The sequence below is a fragment of the Meleagris gallopavo genome, chromosome 1, assembly GCF_000146605.3.
Source record: "Meleagris gallopavo isolate NT-WF06-2002-E0010 breed Aviagen turkey brand Nicholas breeding stock chromosome 1, Turkey_5.1, whole genome shotgun sequence".
Taxonomy (NCBI): Eukaryota; Metazoa; Chordata; class Aves; order Galliformes; family Phasianidae; genus Meleagris; species Meleagris gallopavo.
Window position 1 is genome coordinate 32,195,638 of NC_015011.2, and position 20,841 is coordinate 32,216,478.

The window sequence follows — 20,841 nt, forward strand, 5'->3', positions numbered from 1 at the left end:
AATTTCTTTGTTTTGTTTCCTTTTTTTTTTTTTTTTTTTTTTGTTTTCATTAGTCGTCTATCTCTGGTATTGATTTGGAAAGCAGATTTGGATTTGGAATGTAGATAAATGGACTCAGTATGGATTTATTTCTGGCCACGTAAAATTTCTCTCTTATTTCTCTCTGTTCTGTATATTTACAGTACTCTATTTCGAATATTGGGTTGGCATATAGCTATCTAATAATATATTAACTATTGATTTCTTTCTCTTCTGGAGTGTGCTTTTACCCACATATTAAAAATAATAGCTTGTTTTCAGAGTGACAATTGCAGTTCCTTCTGCCTCTCATAAAAGTGTGGGTGTTAAGCTATTCCAGAAGTTAGATGCTCATTTCCAAAAGATGGCCTTTTATGACCTGTGTGAAAGTACTCTTAGCACTTGTTGATACGAAAATATTACTTTGTTCACTTTCACCTTCTAGAGATTTTCAAAGGTTAATAAGAAATACCTGCTATGCAATGTATCTGATCATTTTTGTTCATTTATATTATTATTATTATAACAACAAGGCTGTCCTAAAAGGACATGCACTGGTTACCAATTTCTGATGAATAATAGATATTGGGCACGATGCTCATCACAGTATGATTCACTTATTTGGCATACAGCTGAGTATCTTCAGAACGTTTTAAAAGCTTCTCTCACACTGTATTACATTTGACAGTGGTCAAAGCCCAAAGCTTCCCAAACTGACAGAGAATTTAGGATTTTTCAGATCAACTTCCTACTGAAGACCACATCAAAGAAAGCCTCCTAGACAGCATCTTCTTATTCAACACTAAGCATCCAAATGTTAGGCACTAAGTTAATCATCAAAGCTTTCCTTCAGAATTTTTAGGGAGACATAAGCACCTTCTAAAGATAATTCATCTGACCTATCTTAGGACAAAACAGATCGTTCTCTGGAAGTGGGCAGCTGTCTCTGATACTAATAAGATAGACTGGATCTTAGGATAGACAGTCCTGTTCTAAACAAATACCAGTGAATTCCAATATGAATGGTTTAACCAGAGCTTTGTATTAAATTGTACCTTATTCCACTAGCAGTTCTACCAAAACAAAATAAAAGTTCAAGGACAAGGTATTGTTTTGTATGAAAAATACCAACATATATTTCTACATATCTTCATAAAATACCAGCCCACCTTATCTGAACAGATTTACAGACTATGCTGAATTGCAGCCCAGGGGCACTTCCCCATTCTTGAGCATAAGAGTAACTTCTTATCATATCACAGCTTTGGGATCTGAAGGGAAGCCTCAAGATGCACCACATACATTCCTGCACTCCAGATTCTTTAGAAAAAACATCTGGGTTTATGGTTTGCCCAAGAGCTAAGCCTTGCTCCAAGCTAGTCTGAGGGTTGATGCTTGGGGAACCAGGATGCCCAGGAACCATTGCAGTTGCACTTTCACACAAGTCACATATAGCTTCTGGTGCTTTTACTTGAAGTAAACCTGTATTATAAAGACAGTAGACAACGTGCTATTCTTAAAAATACAAGTAAAGCCTAGCATCTGGATTTGCCTTTGAAAAACCACTGCCCAGAGATCTCCAGTGTGAAAGATGTGCACTTTGTATTGGTGACAAATAGGAAACAGGACTTTTTCTGCTCAGATGATCTTATCTGACTGCACAATTTTGCTGGGTGTGGTATCTAGTCTTTGTACTCCTTCATTTATTAAAGTTTTTTTTTTTTTTAACGGCATTATCAATCTCATTCATAATTCATTATTTGGGGATTCAAGTGATGAGAAAATTGTCATTTTAAATGGGCATTTGTGTTTGTTTGTTTCACGAGATGGAAAAGAAACACATCAAGAGAACTTATTGAATGAAGATAATTATTTTAGAAAAAGGTTGGAAGAAAAAAAGATTATTTCAAAAGCAAAAATACTTCTTCAGATTTTCCCCCTTTCCTACAACTTTCATCATTGCGTAAGGTGAATATCTTGGCAAAAATTTTGTGTTTATTCTGCAAAACCTTGAGACTAGCCATACAGAAAAAGAATTCATTTATTTCCTTCCCCAAAGTTTCTCAGTCTGGAGGAAAATGCCAGAATGTCCCTGGCTCTCAGTTATGCACATAAGCACTTCATAATTCAAATTAATGAGTTTCTGAACATCTTCTTTTGTTGCAGTATAATGTTCAGGAACACAAACATATATTTCTCTACATGAAATCATTAGCTAAATTGCCATTCCCTCTTCTCTCCTTCCCCTCCTGCAGGCTTCATAGGCCCAAAATAGTCAATTCTAAGCCAAAATGAGTTTACTCAGTATTCAGTTTACTCACACACATACTCCTCAGCCCAGAATTCATTGCTTTCCATGAATAACTCCTAACATCTGCATCTTCCACTAGTATGTAGAGAAATTAGGAATACAGTTTAATCTTTCCGTAATAGCTGATATTGCAATACTAAGGTAAATAAATGCTATCTGACTTTTCTTAACATTTGGATTCTCAGAACCAGTAGAACTCACACTATTTCTAATCTTCTATTGGTTTGTAAATTTATTAGATCCTTATTTATCTAAATAAAAAGCAAAACCTCAAGTAGACCAGATATTTAAAAATAAATAAATTTTCTTTCATTATTCACATAATTTGCTCTTTGCTTAAATTTTTGCTTAACATAAGTATCAAGAATTTGGCATCGTCACTCTTTATAGTGATACAATTAAATATTCTAACAGATCTGGACAAGAAAAATAACCTCTTCCTATTACTGCTTTAATTTCTACTGTAGTGCTTAATTATTAAGAGCTTGTGGAAATCTAGGTGCTGCTTTTAAATAATGGTATTCTGTAGCTGAGAAGACAGTACTTCAGCAGTTAATTTACTTTTTAAGCTCATGAAGGAGGCAAACTAACAGAAGATGTTTGGAGATGAATATAGACCTCATACTTTCTTAGACCCTTTCAGGAAAGCTTTCACAATGCTTTACTGCAGTACACTTAAATCGCCTTGGCTCTTCAGTTCTTTCACTTCTTTATGCTTTTACATTATATATGATCATCATATATGGGTTATTTCATTTAACAATCAGAGAAGTATTATTCATGTCTTCTTAATACTGATTCTCTGAAGAATTCTTCTTTATTTTCCTTTAAAAGGAGTTTTGAAAACTCATTTAGAATTTTTCCTGTTATTTACAGACTTGGAGGAGCAGAAAGAGGAACTACAAAAAATATTATATTCACTACAAATTAGGGAAAAATACTTGCTTTTGATAACAAGCTACTCCTACTGCAGTCAATTGCATTCTTAATAGCTATATATATTTTTCCGGGCATCAGAATGATATCTGTTAAAATCCCAGCCTCTTGTGCCCAGAAAGACAGAGAATTTCAATTCCCTGAAACCAAGTCTCAGTAATTTGAATTCAAATTTGGGAATGTCTCAAAATTTTTGGAAAATGAAGAATGGGGAAACACATAGTATCTGGGCAAACTAGAAGGCAGAGCAAATAGCAAGGGATTTAAGGAAATCAGTTTATGATTGGTGGTTATGCAGGTTATGATGGCCACTGAACTGAGTCAGTGTGTCTAATAAGTGGTTTTTTCATAGTATTACTTCTGAGAAACCATGAAGTGAGTCCTGAGGACTGCCACTATCCATGGAGGACAAGAAAAGGCCAACTCCTCCAAAGAGGCAGACCTGTGAGTCTGCAGCAGAGGCATAAGCCCTTCCAGACAATAGCCTTGGGCTTCTATGAATTCCTAAGGGCAGGCATAATTTCATAACCTTGACAGAAGAACTTATCTTTTGACAAAATGTGAAGAAATATCCTTAAAGAGGTTCCTATTGATGTCTTCCCATTTTGTGATCATTTTTATTTTTTTCCACAGGAGGGTAATCCAGAGCCACACTTTTACTTATATGCTTATTAAACAAGTTAAATATAAAATGGCATGCGTTCTTGAGCACTAATAGTGTCATATACAATGCAGCAGTAACAAGGACAAAACAACATACACACACTTCTTTTCCTACTTCTATCATCATTACATTTTTTCTAGTTCCTTTCCGTTGGATTACACATGCACACACCTTTTATATTCATATAACCAGATATGCATTAGCAGGTACTTAGTTAGGTTACTAGGTTAGGTGGGCAGAATTCAAGAACGGTTAGCTTCAGAATATATACATTTGACAGAGGAATTGGGAGGAGAAGAGTACATCAAACATTGAGGAAGTATCCTTCCTTCAAAGAATGTCAAAATGGCAAAAAACTTAGGCGTACAAAAACTGAGACATGCAGATCTCTCCGTGGAATAAAATATAATTCAGCCAGACAATACTACATTTCAGTACAATCAAGGCATTCAGAAATTTAGCACCTACATGGGGAAGATTTTATTCAAATGACTTAAACACTCAGATACACCTATGTTAACAATGTACTGACCTGACACCACAAACAATTATTAGAAACCTACAAGCAAAACAGTGATCAGGTATGGATAGGGGAGTGAAGAGGTGAAGGTGTTCTTGAATATATACATACATATGTGACTTCAGGGAGCATTTATAATGTTTTATGTGGATATAGAACTGTTGATCCTTTAGAGAGACAGTTCTGGATTTTGAGAAAGTTTGAGAATTTCCTGCTTAGCTGAAGAATTTGCTACTCTTGTGTTGGTAGGCACTAAAAACTGAGATGACAGAAGGTTTACTCTGTTTTCAGGCATTGTATATAATGAATGTTAGATTTACTTTAGATAATCTAATTTTGAAACAGTGATAAAAAAAAAAGTGTCAAATGGAGAAAAGGAATTTACTGAAACCGAAAAATTTGTAGTCAGCCGGTCACACAAGACAGAAAGAACCAAAAGATCCTCTTTTAATTGCATATCAAATGCTTACCATGCCCAGCAGTTTCTACGTCACAACATGGTAATGCCATGTTACTGGTTAAAATGTACTTGTTTGCTATCCTGTAAACAAAGAGCTTAGCACAGTGTATACATTTTGTTTCAGAAAGAAATACATGTCAGATTGTAACATGTAATCATTACCAGTAGCTGAAAAAGGTGTCAATTCTATCATCTCCACTGCTCACCTGAGACGGTCTGGCACACTGCTTACCATGATCAAGCAACTGCTATGTATGCTGAGATAAGTGTGCAGGACGATGACGTCCATTCCCAGTATGAGTCTCTTTCCACACTTCTTTGCTCTTCTCAGCTGATGTCTTCCATGTGTACCCAATTTCCTGTGCACGTTTTTTTTTACCTGTTTGTAAGGTTGGTTGCATGTAAGGTTGCTTTCATACCTACCCTAGTTGTTTTCACTTTATTCCCAGAGGAACAACTCCATCCCTTACGATCTGGAAGAACCTTACACTCCTCCCCTTCAAGACATGGTTGCATGTGGCACCACCATTTCTGCTCCACTATTGAAGCTACAAGAGAAGAAAATAACTACATTTGCATGTTCTTGAAATGGACATTTTTAATATGTCATTATATTGCATCACTTCTTTTATTTTCCATGAAAATGTTGGAAATATATTAACCAACATTTACTCTGTGATTTACAGCCAGCTCATAATCTTCACAAGAAATGAAGCCTCAATTTGCACAAGGTGCTACATATTTCAAAGACAATCTCTTTGCTACTTTTTTTTCTAATTTACTGCAGTTCAGAAAGTAATTTCATAGCATTCCTTTCCAACTCTCATTTTCTCTTGCTCAGCCAGATTTCAAAGTTTTAAGCAGAGTCTCTTCTTTTGAGTTAGTATATTTTGCCTGATCTACTCTACAGTCTAGCACAGGCTGATTAAATATATTTCCCAAAGATGACATATTTACAGTTTCTTTGACAGCCAACAACGTATCAACAGTAAAGAGATCATGGAAAGGGTGAATCTATTCTGCTCCTCTTTCAGAGAAATAGAAGTGAAAAATAAGCTAGTATATTCCCAATTAAAACATATGAATCAATGCCAGATTTGTTAAATAAAACATTAATACTGTACAATGAACAGAAAATATATTGTTGGTCTACAGAGCCTTTTCAAAAATAGCCAGAATTGTGTTCTCTTTGTTTCCTTGTTTAATGCTTTATGATGAAGATAAATATATAAATGAAGTGTAAGACCGTAGCATATGAAAATGACATGCTCTTGTAGAGTTTGTGTAAACACTTTTAATTAAGTAAACTCCATACACTGTTGGGGGCCCTCTATTGGTTAGGTCAAATTTAACTTCTCAAGAGGTCTCCTTCACTAGCATCTAATAATTTCACTTAGCATTTCCACAGAGTTATAACAAATAATTCATTTTTCCCATCATCATCTCATTCACCTTGGGCTTGCCGTTCAAAATGCAGAAGTCTTTGTCCTCTTATTTTAAAAAGCTAACTGCAATACAGTGGGTTTTTTGTTTTGTTTTGTTTTTGTTTGGGGGTTTTTTTTGTTTGTTTTTGTTCTTTATATCTTTAAGCTAACAAAATTATCTAGGAACATGCAATAAAAGGAAGCAATAGAGGTAGTCGCACCATCAACACAAGAAGGAGCTGCCCGGGTGGTTCCTGCTACCTGCCCAGGGAAGCAGGAGCACTTCACTGTCTGTGATCTTTCTTCTATCTTGTTCTTATTGCAACATCTGTGGAGTGCCACCACTTCACAGGTCCCAGTTTTAACATGGTGAGCTGTGAAAATAAGAAGATGGGCAATTTGATAACACTGTGAGGTAACATTGTATTGTTCGAGAATACTTTTTTTGTTTTTCTTTAATTAGAAATGCATCAAACTCAGATCTGTAAGGCAGTCTGCCATGCATGAAACTAGAATTACAATGGTACTAACAGTAGATTGTAAAGTTGATTTCTTTTCCAAATGTAGTGTAACTATCTAAGGCAGAAAATGCAGGCTAAAGAAAAGCAATTGGAGAAGGCTGCATACAGAACTGATCCAGTGAAGTGGAAAGCAGAGACATTATAAAACTAATGTACAAAATACATTAATTTCTGGACTCCCATAAGCAGCTGTATATTTCCACCAAGTTTTTTTATTCTTTTCCCTCAGGGTAAGACCTTGGAAGGAAAGTATATCAACTTTAAAATTCATACATATGCATATATTTTCAGATTCTATGTGTCCAGAGTTTATGTCCATTGCAGTCGTGGTTTTCCATAAGTTCTCCCAAAACCTTCACGCAAATGGTCAGAGAAGAGCTGGCAGGATACAGCAAAAGCCTTGAAAGAGGAAATGGAAAGGGAAAAGATAAAGAAAAAAAAGAAAAAGAAGAGAAAGATAAAGAAAATGGAAAAAGAGAAAGAAAAAAAGAGAAAGAAAATGAAAGAAAAACTATTAAGGAATTGCATTTTAACTGTCTGCCTGGCACTGCAAAGGAAGTCTGGAAACAAAGGAAATCAAAGTTTTTCAAACCCAGAAGACAACAGGACATCCTTCATTATCTCCATGCTACTCTAACCAATGCCACTGGAGTCCTATGAGAGGACTTATGTGCTAAGATGGAAAGAAATCTGAACTTATAGCTGGTTCATATCTATAACATCATACAGGGAGGAACAGGAATTACACAAAGCAACAGTTGCTTTAGCAGCTGTTTTTTCTGCTGTTAGCATTTGGATGCTCTGCACTGAATGGTTCCGTTACCTTTTATATCCTAATGAAAAAAGTGAGTTTCCACATGGAGAAAACCCTACCAAGGAACTCTCAGGAGCCCAACATTGGCCATTGGATCTACTGAGCTGTTATTGCACAGTATCAGCTCTCAAAAGGACCAAAGGAGCAAAATACACTTGATGTGGAATATGGCCCCCAAGAACGTTCCTAAAGACAAAACCCACAGGCAGTAATTAGACTCCGTGTCTTCATTAACAAAACATAAACTGCTAAACATTTCATTTGGGCAATTATGCATTTTGCAGTAGAACAAAGTCTATTGAACAGCCTGTGATCTCTGTAGTCATTCATTGCATCGTGCTACATCAGGCTGCATTATATTCATCATATTATGTTGTACTACATCTGAAATGTTATAACACAGTGAAAATTATTAACCCATGATTCATCTTATTATGATACACTGAAATATAACACACACACACTAAAAATCTATGAGAAAAATATGTAATACGTGTGATATATGAGAGAACAAACATGAACTGCTTTTGTAAATTCACATTCATTTTTATTTTGATAGGCAATTACACATTTAATATGCACACATGCTAATAAAAAATCACTGTTTTTGTGTTATTAAATATACATTAAAAAACACACATTGAATCTTTAAAAATAATGTAAATTTAGTGAGTTTCTTCCCACTTAATTTTTCACTATATTAGTTTTCAGTCCTTATTTGTACTGTAATGTGTCTCAATGATCCTGGAATGTAATCCCTTCAGTTTTTCATTAGGTAGCTTTACAACAGCTCTACCAAATCTCCAGAAATGTAATAATATACCTACAAGGAGAAATTAGTGTGTACATCAATAGCCATCTGAAATGGAATCCAGTTTAAAGAGCTGTTAAGAGCTTTGAAATAAAAGTTCATTCTGAAACAAAACTTTTGAAAGACTCACTCTGTACTGATTAGGAAAAGAAAATTGGTATTTAAAGTCTTTTATTGGAAAAGACTGTAATTAAAAGAAATGGTCACTTAGTTTCATGTACAACACAGGAAAGCATTTCAAAGGGTAAAAAAAATGTGAAAAAGGAATAGAATAAAAAATAATCACATACTGAGAGAGACCTATCATTATTAAAATTGTTTTTAAATGTTCTAGGTATGAAATCAAAACAACCTAAAAGGTAATTATATGTATATAATATATTTCAATAATTGAAAATCTAGGCCAACCATCCTCTAGTTTCTGTTTACCATCTAGAGTGTGCTATGAATATTCCCTGAGAGGAAATGCAGGGATTTCAGCTCCTTATGCTATCACATAATTAAGTTTGAGTGCAGTAAGTACAGTATCTGTCACATTCATGTGAAATGAAAGCCTCTGTGCAGTAGATAACGGATTTCCCACAACCTAATACAAATTAACCTCATTAAGCCACTGAAGCATTCTACAAGAGGAGATGGTATTCCGGAAGATTCACAGTTTGGTTTTGTTTCTTCTTCTCTGAGCACAGACTTCAAAGCATGTTGCTTGGTTTGCAGAAAATGTTTGAGGAACTGAGTGCCATTTTTGGAATCTTTCAGAAATTCATTATTCAGAACCACCACAAACACTCAGCACTGCATCCTCTGCTAATGCAAGTAATCCTGCCTGAAATCAATGTGAAGAAGGACTGAAGAAAGAGACCAAGAGATATTTGTGTGTACAGACTGTGAAGTTTTCCTGGCGATTATATATAATATACATGTATATTATGTTTCAGAAGATGTAACACTGTAATATGAGACTGCAACTTGGAAACCCATTAATGGTGTATCCTGTAATTAGCCTGCCACTTTTACAGCTTTTTTTCATGAAGTGAAATTGTCAATAGCTATCTCATTAATCAGCATGATACAGGTACGTCAAAACCTTCAGGACAATTATGATTCTGGAAAAAAAATAAAGCTAAGTAATTATTATTTCTCACTTTATACGTCATTGAATGTGCTTAAAGAATATGCTTAAACATATTTGGTAAATAAATTTAAATATATATAATTTGTAACTATTCTTGTTCCTTCATGACGGTTTTAAATTTATTTCCTTCAGATGAATGACATTTTAGTCATATTTGAACACTGCATCTGGCATTAAGTTATGACTCCAAGTCCTTCACTTCTGTGAGAAGTTTGCTACAAAGCAGATTGGAAGTTATTGCTCCAGGTTATTACTTTGTAACTCACAAATAGGAATATAATCTATTTACCAAAATGCAGTGTTATAGACAAATCTAGCATTAAATTAGGTACAGTATTCTGAATGGACTGCTCATTTCAATCACCATTTCTCAACTTTTCTACCTGATCATTCAAGTCCAGGTCTGACACATATTTGCTAGGTTTCATTTGATGAAAGTTGTATAAGTCATGCAGTAACACAAACATGGGCCATTAAAAAAAGAGGGAGAAATACGTTTGCATAGCCTGGATGAAATAAAGTCACGGATTGTATCTGTACACAGGCTTCCCATCATTCTAGTAGTCACTGTAAAATAACGAGGGGGAAAAGTCATAAAGGCTCCTTTACATGCTCTCTGCCAAGACACAGGCACAACTGGGTGATACAACTAAGCCAAGCTAATGATGAACAGGTACAGAAAAAATAACAAATCCCTTGCCACTCTTCCCACACTCTTTCATCCCCTACTTGCCTGAACAGCGTCATATAATAAGGGTAAGCCAGGGATTTAGATGGGCAGAAAAATATCTCCTTTTTTGTAGAGTTAGTTCTCTACCAGGCATAGCTCCTACAGCTGAGTACAGAGACTAGTGAGAAGATTCAGCCAAAAACAAGGAGCAGGAGCCGGCGACCACTGACTCGTCATCACCTCCTCACACAGAAACCAGTTCTTCACTGGCATACAAGCACTGCAGCTCTGTGCTATCATATTCGATGAATGTAACTTTTTTTATTACCTTCCATTTCACTCCTGCAAGATCAGAGACACTATGTACAATGTGCAAAGTTTTCTGGATATTTTTAAAGCTTGCCACAAAAGCAAAGCTTTGGTTAAAACAAGAAGCAACAGATCACCAATAAGGAGAGGAATGGAAATGACTTTTAGCCCCAAGATTCAATCCGAATTTCATATAATGCTACATAAACTTTGGCCTTTTTGTCATCTTGGGGATAATTAGGAAGATGTACCACATGAAATACTATAGTGATCCAATTGTTCAAACTATATACATATGTAGTCTTTATTTATGCATACCATATTCATATGAATAATTACGTTAAGGACTGCAATGGAACTACTGATTTTTTTATAACCATCTACAAGGGAAAACAAACAATATTTCAGCAGATTATCAAACTGTTTCATTATTTCCCCCATGTAATTAGTCATTATTATGTACCTCCAAGATATTTAAATGGGAGGGGCAGGGTAATACTACCAGAAAAATAAATAAAATTAGCTATTAAAATACACCATTAACAGAAACAGACTATAAATCACTGTCCTACCTATGGGTGACCAAGAAAAAAAGCATGTTTTCTTGTTCACATAGTCTATTTGCTTGCTTTATTCTGATTGACATGGAAAACAAATGTAGGTTGTACTTCCGTTACACTTCAGCAATTTCGATATGTCACATCATTCTCAGTGTGTCACTGTAGATAGGAAGGATTACAAATTGCAAAATCTTGCTCACATGCCAGTATATAACAGAGTACCGCTGCATATTTTTGGTAGTTTAATAAGTATTAGTACCTGCTATATCTAAGCAATCACAATCTTGTACAGCCACAGTTAAGCCACAATTTCCAACCAAGCTTTCTTTGTTAAAAGCCAGATAAAGGTATATGAAACAAAATAGAGCATCCACTTCCTTCACAGAGTCATAGAATGACTTGGGTTGGAAGGGACTCATTTGATTAATTACAGTATCCTTCTGCTATATCCACCAAGCAGTAGGTAAAGAAAAGACTGAATTTCATTCAATCCTGCTCTTATTAGCACTGGGGTGATATTGCTATAGTTTGGGTGATCTAAGAATATAAGAAACACAAAGCGTTTTGTTACTGATATAATCTCTTCTTTGATCAGCTACTAATGTAATGGGGAAAAAACAGACAAGCTTTCAGGTGTACAAGCTTCTGTGTTCTTATGTGAACAGAGAAGATCAGCTTCATAGCCTAGATGGAGAACTGGCAGCACTGAGAGGAAAAAAGCAAGGGGAAGTGTCTCGTACCAGTTACCTCTTATTACCTCTGGAATGCAGCAAGCCAGCGATTCCCAGGGAAGCACTGGTAGATACACATCAACAGGAACTTTGGGCTTGATCAGTGGTTATGAGTCAGAATTTCAATAATTAAGTTAAAATTTTGTATTGTCAGTGAAGGTGAAGTCTGGATTTACAAATTAGGCATTTGTTCTGATGATTCTATATTTACCACTTATCACAGTGATTGAATGAATGAGAACACATATTCTAGATATGTGACTGAAAAATAAGGTGAATTGGGATTATTTAATCATGTTTTAACCTGTTGCTAAAGTTGACATATTTTTCATTGTGGAGTTCATTTGCTGAAAGTACAATAAACAGGCAAATAAACCAGTCAAATCTGGTTAAAAGTAGAACCTAAAAGTAAACATCCTCAGAGAGGGCAAAAAAAATTGGTTCCATATGATATTTAATATTTTTAAACAAGATTTTTTTAAAATGCTAAGGTAAACATAAGGGATGTTACAATTTTCATTTTTTTCAAAACAAAGCAAAATAATTAATTTTACTGGAGAAAAAGCTACTTTTTTGTTTAATGTTTTGTCCAGTGAACTGAAAAATCAATCACAGACACAGCAGTTATTCCTGTGTCCTCCGTAGCAACAATGAAGCATGCTACAATTGCACCACATCTCAGGAAAAGCACTCATGCTGCTTTATTTTCCAGATGACACATAATGCAGCACTAAAGAATCAGCAGGAAAAAGATGATAATTTTGTGCTTTCTTATTCTACATTATCATAACATTTCTTGTAGCTACTTAAAAAGTTATTTAGTTCTATGTATTCGTCTGTTTCTTCATATGGAGCGTACACGTTCAGCCTCAGCATTGGCAACACCTAGCAGTAAGGAGCTGCAGCAGGCTCACATCTCCCCAGCCACTGGATTCTGCAGACTCTACCAGGTATGAGCAGTAGAAATCTTTTGGAAAGAAAAAAAACAAAAACAGGAAGACAGGTTCAGCAAAAAAACATTCAACCTTCAACCTTCGCTTCTAAGAAACGTACACAGACTACCAAGATAATCCTCTCATATTAGGCTTGATCAGCAGATCAATATCTGCAGAGAGGCACATGCCAACACACTGCAGTGAGTCCAGCCAAAGAGTCACGTTGTTCGATCAGAGCAGTCCATTCCGTGCCAGAGGCCACACAGACCTCTATTCTGCTTGATTTGGGTAATACTATGATATGGACAACTCTTTCCTGTGCAAATATCTCCTAAACCCCTACAAACACACCTTACTGACAAGGCTTTGAGGCCTTATCTAACTGCTTTCACCCTTCCATGCCTTGCACTACAGCTATAGCTACAAAAAGTCACTTGTTCACCACACGCACTTAAAAAGTCCAGAAAGAACACATAGTTTAGCTTAGAAGTACATCATTACTTTTCATTTATTTTGTTCTGACATATTTTGTATCTTGGGACAGACTCTCAGGTGAATTAAAAATAAAAATAAAAATAAAAACCAACAAACAACACAGAGTTGCTTTGCTTGGTCAAATTATTTTTGTAGTGTCATCTGTTGGCAACATATACACAAAAGACCTCGCTAACTGCTGCCCTTCCCAGGCTTCTTGGACTCAATGCGATGTTTTCTCTCCTGAGAGAACCACTTTAAAATTACAAGAGCAATTTGTGGTAAGTGTTTATCCTGCAGGCATTAGCCCAGCTCCTCTTGCAGGTCTGCAATTAACTCACTTAGGCCACTTGGGTGAAGAACGGTAAGTGGAGTTCATGCGATAACACTATGCTGATAGCATCCCTGGTAGCCCTTAAAAACTGAGCTAATGAATGGTTTGCCAGAGTCCCACTGCCAAGCATACTTTGCTGTACAGTGCCAAAAATAAATCTCGTCCATCAGCTTGTTTGCCAATCACTGGTTACAACCATCTGTGTGGGAAGATGCTTCCCCTTTTGGAAAACAAAACAAAAACAAAAACAAAAAAGAAACAAGGAAAACTGCAATGCAAGTGTTACCCTTGAGAGCTCACTAGTGATGCTGGAGATCAAGCCTCAGATATTCCCATGGCACTATCTGTGTACTGAAATGGACTGAAGGATTGAGTTATCTACAGTAAGAAAAAAAAATACTTACTGGAATAGCACAAGATGGCACAGTCCCAGCTAGGCACATGTTTTTTACAAACATAAAATCACAGATGGAAAACTTCACGTAGGATCTCTTGGGCCTGGAGATCTCATAACCAGGTGACTTTAACTTCCTGGCCTTACTTGGGCTAATTTAATAAATCAGACATTTGGCATTAGTAAGCCAATGTTATTCAAATAAGCTTATCTCCCCTCTCACAACAGTCAGGCCTTTTTATGGCAGTGGCTGCAAATGACATCTTCAGGACATTTATGCAAAGAACTCAAACACAACCGATATTCTGGTAGCCTCCCAGCCTGCCTAGATCTCACTTTCAACTTCAAAGTCAGATGATTGCCAGGTTTCTGAAACCACAGAGAGTCCAGAGACAAGATCACATGCAGTGATCACATGGGATCTTACTGACTTCTCTGTATTCACTCACTGCATGGCTCATTGTACGAGGTACTGCAAGGAGTTAGCAGATCAACCAAGGATTGTTTTTGCTTATTGCTCTCTCTTGCATATTTCAAATGGCCAGCTATATCTTGCTTAGCCAAAGGTCAAGCCTACACAGTGCTCTTGATTCTCTGTTCTTTATATGAGCTTACCTCTGTGTTCCAACATTAATCTTCTCAGATGTGGAAACTGATCACATAGCGCAGCTGCTGTAAAAGTGATCCCACTGGGCTGCCTAAAGTGGCCACAAGCCAAAGACATGAATATGTATGAGCGATCAATAGAAAAGGAAAAGAGGAAAAGACTTCTGCATGTTTGTACAATTCTCAAGACAAGCTGAGCTTCCAGCCATAGTCAACCCATAAAGTTGCTCACCACTTCCCACCTGAGGCGCCAAGGTGAAACAGCTGCACCATCACCATTCCCATTTATTGGAGAGGAGAAGATGCTGATGGCAGCAAAGGCTATGTGACTCCTTATGGGCCAGAAATAGCATTTTGAAAGCAAAACTCTTCCTTCCTTTCTTCCTAGTGGCTACAGTCTGACACCATCCACAAGACAAGCATGTGCAGCATTGGCAAAGAATCACCCAGGGCGAAGCACAGTTTATGAATACTACAAGAAGTCAAAAGCCCCAGTATCTCTGAGGTTGTTATCAAACATGTTAAGCAAATGATATATTAAAGTGTGCAGACGTTTTGTAAATTAACAGGCTGAGGTTTGAGATTACTAATTATATGATTTTGCAGAGAAAAAAGACCAATCCAGTCTCAGACACTCAAAAGAACATTTGGCACAAAGACTTTTTATTCTCCCTTTCTCTCTGTGGGCCTTCTGCCAAATATCTCGACTCAGCAAGAAGCAGTAGCACATGTCTCAGAGCACTCTTCAGCATCTGACAGAGTACAGAAAAACCCACATTTTTTCCTCCTGAATTCTCAGGGCTTCAGAAGCCTGTAGTTTACACAGTTTGTGGGAAATATGTTTCCCCTGCTTCCTTAGAGGAGTCTCGTTATTAATTTTCTTTTCTTTCCAGCTGACCCAAATGGTCTCAGGGCATATTGTATTAGATGACAAATTAACGTGATCTCAGGCATGCATCAGAGGTAAAAATAAAGGTTTCTTTACCCCCATACATCTGAATGACCCTCTGGCTCATATCCCTTGCCTGAAGTAACATCTTAAGAAAAGTGCTGTGAATGGGAGTCTTTATAAAATAGGATTAGTGTAACAAGGTGGAGAGGTAAATTCAATAGTCCTTTTGAACAGCCTGCTTCCAGGCTTCTCACACTTCTTATAAAATAGCTCAAGCACCTCAGTAGGCTTTAGGTGCCTCTGTAGAAAGAGCAGCTGAAGGCCAGGGTAGGACAACAGTAATTTCCCCCGAGAAAAATGTTTCTGTGTCCCTGTGCTCTAATTCCGTCTCGACACATACCTAGTCAATTGCAAGTACTCCTGTTTCCACAGTTATTTATTTATTTAGGAAGGTGTAGAAACATATTTAGGTTTTGATAAGAAGCTTGCTTCATACTTAAGCACTTGAATGTTACCATGAATTCTGTTATCAAAGTCTTTATGCTTTATTCCATTTTTCTTTTTTAAAAAATGTTGCTTAGCACCACTTACTTATCTCAGAATAAAATTCTTCAAGGTTAGAAAAGCAACAACCCCTCCACTTATTTGGAAGCACTGTAATAAATTCCACTAAAAGAAAACAGAAATTAATGACTTTCAAAGTAATTAACACAAACATTTTTTTCTAAGGATACATCTGAACATCTGTTGTGGTTTAACCTGACAGCCACACAGCCATTCATTCATTTCCTCTGCCAGTGGGATGGGAGAAAGAATCAGGGCACTAAATTAAAAATCGTGGGTTGAGATAAAAACTAAAGCAACAACTAAAACATTAGTGTGTTATCAGTGTTTTCATACTAAACCCAAAACACAGCACCATACCAGCCACTATGAAGAAAATAACTCTATCCTAGATGAAACTGGGACATCATTAGAAGGTGATACCTGTCCTGAAGAATCATTAAGCTGATTAGACTTAGAATACACACTATATTGAAATTACCCTAGCAATTAACTGATTTAATCCACTCAATGAGGTAAAGGTGGACTTAACAAAAAATGTCGACTTCAAGATACCCATTGTGCAGAATTTTTTCAAATACAGTATTCATAACACTAAGTCACTCTATATTCCTTTTCTGTACAGAAAGGTACTTGTATACATATGTGAACTCATTTATCTATTATATTTAAATAATATTTAAATAAAAATATTCTGAAAATATTCTGAAAATATTTTTTACATTCAGAAGTGTGTATAAACTGGGGACATATATATGATCAAATTTAACAAAACTTATCCATAAAAAGCAGTTGATTTTTTAAATTCCACATTTCCACATTTTAAAAACTCTCAAGAGATTTTTGGTTGGTTGGTTGATTATTGTTATAGATAGATTTTCAGTTGGTGTGTCAATCTTCAGGGGTTTGTTTTGGCTTTGTTTTACTTTGCTTTATCTATTTTCATGTCTGTATAGAGTGGTACTAAAGATTCTTTAATTCTTCAGTGTCTTTTATACTACATCACATTCCACTTCATGGCTCTATAAAGCATGTTCACTTAGTCTGTCAATTAAACCAAAATATCAGATTCCTACCTTGAAATATTCCTCCCATGAATTGCAAGTACATACATACATACTTGCCTTTCTGAAACCAACATAGCTTGTTTTTTATTTAATTATCCTTTTCCACCCCTACCTTGTAGGACTTCCCCACAGTACTTCAGGCTCCACATATATGTTAAGAGAAACTCTGTAGGATGTCCCAACTCGCAGTTCACTGTCTGAAAAAAAGATCTTAATTTTAAGTTTCAGTTTGCTTCTGTAGAGCCGCAGGGAAGCTCTTTGAAGTGCAGAATCAGGGGAGGAACTTAACTCAGGCCTTTAGAAAAAAAAATGGCTAACAAGGCACATGTATAGTCCTGTGAAATCCCCTCTTATAGAGCGATCTCCCCTGCTACAAGCTTCCCTATACGTTATTGATTCCATAAATAGCAAGTCTCTAAGCCATGGGTATGATGAATCAATAAGTAACTAGACAGATGCTATGAACTGAAGCTGGATGACCTGAGAAGAAACTAGCTATTCTTCAAGATGGAGAAAAACTAGGTGCATTTCAACAAGCAAAATAAAAGAGAAGAAACTGCCAGGAGAACTGTTCAGAGCTGTGCAATCAAGAATATTTTTGCTCAAGGATTCCCAGCAGATAGTACTTTCAGATATCTCTTGCTGCTGAACTGGTATCTTTTAAGATGCTTCGAGCAGATTCTCTCGCACATGCTTCTGAAGGAATGCTGGTTGATAGAAGTTGTTGATAGGAAGCCACTCAGTGCTTTACAAAGTTAGAAGCTGCAAAAATATCATCATTCCCAAAACACCATAGGCGCATTTTGCAAAAACTGTCAGGTAATTAAGCATCTGAAGTTATTCAACTTATTCACATCTTAAAGAGAAGCCTTTTTCAAAACGAGATATACAGTAAAAAATAGTATTCAGGAACTTTATCAGAGCACGAGAATATGGCTTCTAGCTTGGCACTTTATCTCGTATCTCTAGAGGAGCTCATATGTTGCATACCATGATAAGAGAGCCTAGATCAGCTTGCAATCCCTCTTGGCTACTGCCCATCCATGCAATAAGCCATGTACCATGTGTGCCCAAGCCACTATCAAGATGCTGGTGCAGATCTCACCATGCACGTCTGGGATCAACATTCTGGGACCATAAAAAGCACACACATAACAGTATTTAAGTAAATTAGTAGAAAATAATTGCCTCTGTTCAAGGCAAACTTTGCACCCCTCAGCCAATCCAGCTCCAACAGCTTCTCCTCTCCATGTTAGCCATCAGCTAGATGCATCATCTTCCCAGAAGGGCTCATGCAACACTCCTCAGATGTAGGGAATGAAGAACCCTCTGAGAGGGTTCATGTAGATGGGAGAATCAGAAGATGCACCCATAGTTCTTACATCTTTCTCATCACTGTGAGAGGGTGAGGGAGGAAAGAGACAGATGGGCCATCAGAGGGCAATGAAAATATCATGAAAATACATTTATTGGTCCCATTGCAATGTAAATGTTGATAACAAAATTTTGCAAGGAATCAGTGTATAAATAAATTACCATCTGCACAGAAAATAATAGTGTTCGTATAGAAGCTGTACACATTTTTACGGCTGCATATTCTTTGATCTTTTTGATACTTTAATGTCAGAATTTCCACGCAGAGGTCAATATTAGAACCTCAAAACTTCACCCCTCAAGTCACTTCAAATTGTCTGCAGTTTAGTTAAATGACTGAAAGATCAGTAGGTAGAGAATTATCTGTGGGGTAGTTTATACGTACTCTTTCAAAGTCCCAAGGGTGAAGCTGAATGCCATGCACAACACATAGTAGAGCAGTGTATTTGTCTTCCAAAAACTGTCAGCAAATGAGTTGCCACCTATAAATGTCAATAAATACCTACATGGCCATGCCTATTTTCAAGTTTTGATGAAACTGTTCCAGGGAAATAACCATTACCCACAGGTCCTTAGGAATACCTTCACTGACTCATGACAAATATTTATACTGCTTTAACTCTAAAATGCACACTAGAAGAAATATATGAGCATTAAATAGCTGTCCAAGTCTACACCATTGATACGTTGCGAAGGGAGCCATGCAAAATCTTCTTTAATGTGTGGAAGACTGTCACAAAACATGAATTGCCTTCCCCTTCAATTCACCACCTTAAAAAGCTGAACAGGAAGGGATACATTGTAGGATCTGACAAAATGCCATTCATGAGGTACGTTGTGTGATCACATCCACAAATATAGCAGGAGTTTTAGCTTCACAGTGCTCATGACACAAGGAAGTCTTGAAAATAACTTTAGCACACCTCCTTCATGTGCAGCTGTAGTTAGAAGAGCATTGTAAGAAAAAATAAAAGGGTGGAGAAATCAGATAGTGAAGATGCAGCTGGAGTGAGCTTGACTTTAGTGGTACTGCCTTGCTTTGACAGCTAACTCTTTATATACTGCATTACCTGAAGCTGTATTAAAGGTAGGCACATAGCTTTAGGTTTTAAGGAACAAAACCCACAACAATCAAAATAAAAGTGGACACTGAATTGCTTTTTATTTCACACACAGCTACTCTGATATTTGCATACAGTGACTGCTCTTCATTTGAACTTTTACTTTAGCAAATATGCTTTATAAAATGGATTCTAGCTGATTATTTCTGATAATCTGCCTCATCTCTTCAAGGGAGAAGAATGTTCGTCCACATCTCCTTTCCTGAACAGTCATTTGTGGAGTTTAGCAACACGCATAAAGGTACTGTCAGCTGAATGAACAGAAACCAAATTTCTTCAAGTAAGGTTCAGAGCCCTGAAAGCAATGCACAGCAGCAGCTAAAACCAGCAAAATGAAGAGATTGCTAGAGTTTTTGTCCCTGTCCATTTTTATCAAATATTATATACGTGATACATAAATACATATACAGGCACAGGCAAATGAAGCACTAAGTAGAAGGATCCAAAACTTTAACACAGCAATACACTGCAGCATTTTTATTCACTTTCTGAATCATTATACCATTATTTACTATATTATTTCAACAGCAGAGGAAGTGAAGACTCCATGGTTCTCTATAAAAGTTAAGACACATCACCATACCTTGGATATCTATAGCTTTGATAACTAATCCAAATTGGACATCCCTGTATAATCAATATAGAGATATACATAGAAGCAGCCCCAGGAGGTAATACATTATTTTTACATAAGCAAGATCAGATCTGTCCCTGCAGGATCTGGTTTTGATCTGTTGTGAGGCAAACTCCCTAAGGGAAAGAGATACATCAGCAGAGCCATGAATTTGCTCTTGAGTTGGTCCCCGGTTAGTCACTGCTTTCAGGAGATTGCCCCCATGAGAATCTGTTATTATGATTCTGAAACAGATCTAACAGAAGGTCACTGTTCTACAACCACAGCTGCTCTATCACTGATAATATAGGTGTATAACTAAAACTAGTAAAATAAATCCACTGATTCATCCTCTGCTGCAGAGCTGACCTCTATGATCTCAGGCATTTGCCAGGATTCAGGAGAGGGGTGACTTTCAGGTCCAAATGTAATACTAAAGTCAGAGGAACAAGCAACAGGACATTTGAGGAATTTATTTCCCTAGCTATTATTCGGGAGTTTTTAAAGTGTTCCCAGTTATGAGAGCAGCATATCTAGACTGATTTTCAAAGCTCTCTTTATACTATGAACATTCTCCTTCAAA

General features: G+C 36.6%; 1 protein-coding gene and 1 long non-coding RNA gene across 4 annotated transcripts in view; one reads left to right on the forward strand and one right to left on the reverse strand.

Annotated features, from left to right (window-relative positions):
* LOC104909897 overlaps nucleotides 1–7,272 on the forward strand; it is a 34,415-nt gene extending 27,143 nt beyond the window's left edge. Inside the window, exon 3 of the long non-coding RNA XR_792667.2 lies at nucleotides 7,146–7,272. This is a non-coding gene — a long non-coding RNA (uncharacterized LOC104909897). The remainder of the gene's footprint in view (nucleotides 1–7,145) is intronic.
* TAFA2 (TAFA chemokine like family member 2) overlaps nucleotides 1–20,841 on the reverse strand; it is a 194,461-nt gene that overhangs the window by 19,523 nt on the left and 154,097 nt on the right. For all 3 annotated transcript variants that reach the window (XR_792661.2, XR_792662.3, XM_031553473.1), the window contains exons 3-4: nucleotides 6,555–6,707; nucleotides 5,333–5,457 (exon numbers count right to left, since the gene is read on the reverse strand). Coding sequence is in view for 1 of the 3 variants with exons in the window: in XM_031553473.1 (XP_031409333.1) it covers nucleotides 5,333–5,457; nucleotides 6,555–6,707 (278 nt within the window). In the remaining 2 variants the exon portion in view is untranslated. The remainder of the gene's footprint in view (nucleotides 1–5,332; nucleotides 5,458–6,554; nucleotides 6,708–20,841) is intronic.